General features: G+C 39.5%; 1 protein-coding gene across 1 annotated transcript in view; it reads right to left on the bottom strand.

Moving 5' to 3' along the window:
* Positions 1 to 1,046: 1,046 nt before the first annotated feature.
* st6galnac5a (ST6 (alpha-N-acetyl-neuraminyl-2,3-beta-galactosyl-1,3)-N-acetylgalactosaminide alpha-2,6-sialyltransferase 5a) overlaps positions 1,047 to 7,129 on the bottom strand; it is a 57,977-nt gene continuing 51,894 nt past the window's right edge. Inside the window, exon 5 of the mRNA XM_075482855.1 lies at positions 1,047 to 3,808. Within this exon, the coding sequence (XP_075338970.1) occupies positions 3,559 to 3,808 (250 nt within the window). The 3' untranslated portion in view covers positions 1,047 to 3,558. The remainder of the gene's footprint in view (positions 3,809 to 7,129) is intronic.

Below are 7,129 nucleotides of genomic sequence, written 5' to 3'. Positions count from 1 at the left end.
TGCAATGAGCCATTAATCATCCAATGCAGATTAAAGACATTTTATTGATCAGGTGAAGGCTCTACAGCCTAATAATTGAGGTGTGTCCCTCTGCTGTACTTGATTTTCCTTTGTTACGTTGATCGATGTGCCTCACCTTCGGGCAAAAAGGCAGTTCAGTACCATTGAAAAGCACAAAAAAAAATGCTCCAGCACTCAGTTATGAACACGGTGAAGGATCTATTCGTAGCTCTTGGGAGTAATGAGGGTGCCTTGTAACTCTGCCTGTCTTTCATTATTATTTCAGCATGACACAGCCTGATGGAAAGAGCAAGACTAAAAAGGTAAAAATGTCAGCTGCCGTCAGTCTGGGGTGAAAGTTAGTCACTGGCTTCCCATCTTCCTCACAAACCAACGTTTTTTCTCATCATTTTTGGTCGTTGATGTGTACAAACACAGGGGTAATAATCTTATTTTCATTGTCCCATTTTTACCTCAGTTGATATTGCATGTAAACACTGATGGATGCAGAACCACTGATAAAACATATTTTATTCATTGGACTGTTAATGATCCAAAGCAGATTAATGTTGGTGCTGAAACACCAACAGATATATTCTAATGAAACTAATAAGACAATATTCCGATTGTGTTTATGAGTTGCATATAGGATAGTCCATTCATATTCCCATTTACATTTTACAGGGCAGAGTAATGACTCATGACCACATTACGCCCTACTACACTATTCCTATGTTTCCACCCAACCAAAGTCTTAATTACATCCACACCCCTCTAAACCCTAAGCTTTAGCCTATTTGAGTTGCTCCCCCACCCCAAAAATGTGTCTTCTTTTTCACCACAGCCTTCCACCTCTGTACTGAATTATGTTGGAGTCTGTGTTGGCAGATGTCTTGATAGAAACAAGCAACCAGATCAATGAAAAAAAATCTGTTTTATCTTAAAGTCGCTCATAATAAGATGACCTGACAACTCTGAAGACCGGGGCAGCGCCCAGCTCTGTCGGACGTAAAATTTCAGTAATACATGTCCACATAACATGAGAATCTTCTCAAAATCTGACTTTATTCCAGTTAAGGGAATCACAAAAGCAGTTTTACATGGCAGTGTCTCATTCAGAGTAATGTCTTAATCAGGTTCATATCAGAATATTGCTGTGCATGTAAATGTAGTCGTTGTTTTGAAGTTATTGTTTTGGGAATTGAATTGAACTGATTTTGGGAACTATGATTGTACTTGTTGAGACAAAAAGATTGATATCAGTCATATTTGTGCTGTAACTTCGTCGCTCCAGCAATAAAGCAACACTCGAGAAGTTTGTGAACCTTAAATTTATGAGCTTCTGACTAATTTTGAAATACAATAACTTTTGTTATGCACATTCCTGGGTCTGAAACGACCCTAGAGTGTTTGGGGGCTGGAATACTGCAGTTTACTACTTTGGTTTCCACCCCCACACCGTTTTGCCTTGTTGTCACTTGACATTTCAAATTCATGTGTATGGCTGTACATGTGCAGGGCTCACAAAGAGCACCACTGTCTATATGACAGTGGTGTTACATCCTGCAACTGTAGGGGAAGCCAAAGAGCAAAGAATTGCCAAATTCTCAAGCGTTACTTTGAAAGACCACCAAAGCTCTTCAATCATATAGTTTTTTTTTGTTTTTTTTTATCTGTGTGACATTTCACTACAATGTATCAAGGTTCTGCCATGGAATATTCCAAGAATGTCCTGAAATCAAGAGACAGTGAAGCAAAAGGTCTTTCACATTTCAGCTTTGAGTTGGTGCTAATCTGCTACAGACATGATAGAAAAGGGAATAATCATATTTTCCAAAATGTCGACCTACATAAGTTATTTATGAATCAAGAATCCCAAAACTGACTCGAGCTTAGGCTTGACAAATGTGAAGATTCAGAGTTTTTTTTCCTACCAGTTACCTAATATATGTTCAATTTTGGGCTATTGTTTTCCATGGCAAACAGTCTGAAAACATCACCCCCTCACATTTTTACAGTCAGTAGCTGCTTATCGTGATTACATTTAGTGAAAAAAAAATCACAAATATGCAAGTACTTAACACTTTGCAATTCACACAAATTGGCCACAGCCATTCCCAGATGGGTCAACATCTGTGGAAAATAAAAACACGTCTTTGCTACATTAAAAAGTGAGCAGCTCTCCGAGCCAGGCAGCAGCTCTTTACAATGTGTGAGAGGCAATCATGTAGTGTGAAGCATTCTGTCACGGTGGGAGCGTGTATGTATCTGTCCCACAGCATCTGTGCTCTCATTAGTCATGTTACACTGATGCAGATGGAATCGATACAGACTTAGCACCAGCCTGTGCTCTTAAAATAATTTTGTGTCTCCTCACTTTTTCCTTACTGGCACCTGGTTTTTATTCATGGAGATAGAGTGAAGCGGGGGAGTCTACATGTAGCCCATAAAACACAGTCCAGAGCGAGAATAACAGATCGCATACTTATCAGTTAAGCAAAAAAAAGAACATATATATATATATATATATATATATACCCAGTATTCTTCAAAATAGTGTCATTCTCTGCAGGGTGATTCAGGCTCACAGAAGCGGCAGCAGATGAACAAAGTAGGATGGATGCTGCTGCTGCACCCTGGCTCTCGATCTTCATCTCCCACTTGTCTTGTGTGACATGGCTGTGCTTTTACATGGAAATCCAGCTTGTAGTTAAATAAATCGCACTATTAACTGCTGACAGGAGCTAACAAAGCCTTATGATATACACCTACGGCACAGAAAGAAGTGCACACACAAGATAAAACCTTACAGTGACTGTTACACACCTGTCAGTCATCCAGGATGTGCTGTAAAAGGTGCAGAGTTTGACTTGGATCAGCTCCTAATGCACACATATGAAAGGCAGTATGAATTAAAGTCAGGAAAGTGATTTATTTAACTGCTTTGAAAGGAATTGAATCTTTGTTGCATGAGACGGAGGGGGGGGGGGTCTCCAGAATCTCATCCAACTCGACCCTAACAAATTTTTGAAAACTACTGAAGAATTTGGTGTCTGAAGTGATAATTCTCTTTTTCAAACAGCCCAATTCAACTCAAGGTACATCATTATTTGCATTCAGCTTCCACCGTCTCCATAGCTACATTGTTAGATTCCAGGCATTTTAAAAATATGTTTCTCCATGAATTCCATGTTGATCTCTAATGGAGAGACCAAACTCGAGTTGCATCCTCTGGGATCTCTCTTATATATAAATACATAGTCACTCATATATGCACAATGACCAGCAGGGTTCCACAGTAATACACTGCATGCATGCGTTTAGTGTGTGATGATCTTGTCTTCATGTATAAGTCACTTAACAAGGTTCTCAAAAAAGTCTGAACTGGTTCACCTCATTTGACAAACTATTGTCCAGCAGGATGAAGACTCAGAGCTCATTCTGTGCTGCTTTTTCTTTTCTTCTATTTCGTCATGTGTTTTCAGGCTCTAGTTGCCCCTCAGGGTAAATGTCCTTCTGACAACAATCTCTAAGGCGATCTGTTTATCCCAACACCAGTCACGTCCTCTGGGGGGCCGCAGGGGCCGTCCCCTGCAGCGTCTGGTTGGCTGGGAGAGGCGGCGGGCTCCAGTCCGGCTGATAGAAGTGGATGTCAAACGTCCGTGCCCAGTTGGCGAACACCCGCTTCTCCGTGATGAAGCGATGGTGGCTGCCGCGCCTCCCGCGCTCGTGTGAAATGTACATGGCGCACTCATCTGGTCCACGTGGCTCATAGTAGTGGTAGGGGACGGACTGGTGCTGAGGCTCCCTGAAGTGATGGAACGAGAGAAAAGACAGTTGACATTTAAAAGCACTTTAATGAGTCACTTGAGTCTTGTGTGAAACCATTAAGTGTTTTTCATTTCAAGGTGAGGGTGGGAGACTGATGCTTTCATTTATCTGTTATTTGCAGGGCCTGCACGGATAAATTAAACTAGTTTAATTATTTCAAGTGGTATCTACGTCTTGGCACAAAATGAAAAAGCTGAAAAATCAAAAACGTTTTAAACCTCCAGCTTTCTTTAAGCACAAATAATCAAATATGTTGGTGCATGGTTTAAATTCAGCGCAGTTCTTGGAGCACAATTTCATACAGATGTACCTTAAATGGCTTCAATGTCCTACAAGGTTAAAAGGAAGAGGCAGAAAAGATCTAAACTCGAAGGAGTATTACATAGATCAAGAAGCCAAAATAGGCAGACTCCTAGATGTGAGGCTCCTGGGGAAAATGTTACCGCTTCCACTCACTCGGGTTTCAGAAATTCCACAACATTGTGGACTCTGAATGCTCTGAGGCGTTGGATGCAGATGAGACTGAGTAAGTTCTCTCACACCAAGCTGGGAAAACATTTCTGCACAAGGGGATTGTCGGCTTGAAATAGGAAAAAGCAAACTTAAAAACAGTTATTATAGTGTAAAACATCCTGATATGCCAGAGCACTCAGCCTGCAGTCTGTTTCTTAGATTGGAAAAGGTGGTCTTAATGTTGCTAATGCTTCACCCTCATCAATAATTCCTCCATTTTACATTAGAATTAAACGTAGATCCAATATTTGCATATTTGACATTTTCAGAATAGGTCCTAGAATTTGGTTAAACAGTTCTTTAGGCACATTTCTCATTACTTGTCACATCTTTCTTAAATATTCAAGAGGCATTTCATCATTTGCTGACTTTAGCATTTTTAGCAGCATCAGTCATGTCCATGTAGTCATTAACCAACATATATTAGTCATTGTCTCATTATATATATTAATTTTCCCAAATCTGTCTTAAAATGAGTCTTCAGGCATTTGTTGGCGTGTGGCCAGCCCACAAACCTCCAAAACTGGAACTGTTCATATTTTGACTGCAATAAATTCTAAATGTGAGCTTGTAAAGTGATCGAACTGTCAAGAGAATAATATTTGTATCTCATAAAATGCTTTAATAGCAAGTGAGGACAAGTGTTTGTGTGTGTACTATAGCAGAAGCCCATTATACTGGTAGGGTCCAACATGTTTTGTGGGGACCGAATGGTGTTTAAAGGGATTTTTGAGGGTCAGAAATTGGTTTTATGTTTAGGGTTAGGCATTCAGTAGTGTTGGTTAGGGTGGGATAATGCATTAGCCCAATGGTGAGTCATCACAAAGATAGAAAAACATGTTTGTGTGTGTATGTGTGAAGCAAAGAAACATTTAGTCTCACATGACTGATGTGCCTTTTGTGTCTTTGTTTTTGTGCAGATGTCTTGTAAAACAGCCTCGACTAAGTAAAAACTTTCCATGAAAAGTGGTAGAGCTGTAATTGTTCCGCGATGTACAGCTCACAACCAGTGTCTGATGGGATGCTCAACCTCTGTGTACATGCCGGCAGTAGAAATGGAAAAGTGGAGGAAAAATACACCTCATCGTGATATTGCAGCATTTCAAAGCAAAGTTAACTTTGAGATTCGTGGCCACTAATGAGAAATGAAACATTCGAAAATACAATTTTCGTCCATTAAAAAAGAGAACAGGAAGGTGCTTTAAAAACAGAAAATCAACATTAGCATAGAGCAGCGATTTAACATCAAAGTACAATTCCTTTGTATTTCAAGACCGAGAAGGAGGCACAATGAATTTATGCAAGCTTGTCTCTATTATTGCTTTGGATACATCATTTATATTCATTAGTTATTTATTTATTAATGTTCTGGCTTTATCAATATATATGCTTCATATCAACTGAGCATATGTGACATGACATTTGAAAACCATGGATTTTATATCCTCAAATCTTCCAATCAAATCTAAAGACTTCAGTTGTCATGAGTGCTAAAAGGATTGCAAAGTGCTGGCTGGTGATTTCTTTAAGAAATGAAACCAGTATTTATTCTTTATCATCGCAGAGACTGACCCAAATAAAACAGAACTCTTAAATCAATCAGAGACAGGGTCAAGGATATACTGAACATTATAGTTTGTTCTTTTTTATTGAGAAATCTAATAAGATTTGCTCCTTGTTCAATAAAATCCCCCAATTAAAGTGCTGGCTGAGACGAATGAGACGTGAGCTGTAAATCAAACCATTAAATTCTGCTAACGAGGCTGGTTGCCAGGAGCTCGACAGAGTCAGAAATCGCTCGGTATCCCATAGTTTCTCCCACATGGGACCGCCGTCCTGGACTCAGAGTTTCTCTGGTATATTCACCGTGTTTCTGATTAGAGATTTCTGAATCTCAGCACAGCAAGTCCAACAGAAAAATGTCTAAGCTACACCTTTGGTTCGAAGGGCAAATCATTTTTCTACACCTGTCTAAAATATTTAGAATTCAATATGGGAGCTGCTCCTTTCTGTGACCAGTGGTGCATTTGGAGAGTGCTTATTTGCAACTGTATTGATCATCATTTTTAGGAAGTCTTAATCATAAGGAGAATTCCATTCCTGCATTTCGGAATGAGATCTCAGATAAACTGCTGAATGCTCATTTATGGGTTTGGTTTGGCTGAATTAACGGTTCATCAAGTCTCTCTCTAACACTTATTGAGCCCTCAAAAGTTTTGTTTTTATTACATTTGGAAATATTCCCTTCATGCCTTTGATTTCCTCAGATGTTCACTACTGTGCAGAAGTCTTAAGCCAACTCTCGACTCTGTATGAGATGTGGACTGAAAATCAGTGGCAACAGGTCTGAAGGAGGGATGAATCCTCCCCAGAGCCCGGACATGAACATTAATGAAGCAGTGGGGGATCATGTCGACACACAATCTGCACTGAGCTTCAACAACTTCTATTATTACATTTCCTGTCTTTAATTCTAGTGAATATCCTGGGAGCATCTTTACAGATTTATGACTGTTGCACTTCTTGATAATCTTGATTACAGATTGTTGAAGCAGGGATCTCAAGATCCTTTGGAGATTACTTGGAGATTAGCATTTGGAACTGTTTTGTTTGACGGCTCTTTTGCCTACAAGAAACTGGAAATAGTCAGTCCTTTTAATCAGCGAAGGCATGATTCATTAGTGAAGATCATATGAACACTGAAAATCAAGCAGACATGATACTTCATGAAAGCTTTTGGTTGTTGTTTGATATCTGCTGACAATTGATCAAATTGATTCAAATG

The sequence above is a fragment of the Odontesthes bonariensis genome, chromosome 14 (assembly GCF_027942865.1).
Source record: "Odontesthes bonariensis isolate fOdoBon6 chromosome 14, fOdoBon6.hap1, whole genome shotgun sequence".
In the NCBI taxonomy this organism is placed as follows: domain Eukaryota; kingdom Metazoa; phylum Chordata; class Actinopteri; order Atheriniformes; family Atherinopsidae; genus Odontesthes; species Odontesthes bonariensis.
The sequence above is the reverse complement of the archived record's forward strand: the minus strand, read 5'-3'. Positions and strand labels throughout refer to the sequence as shown.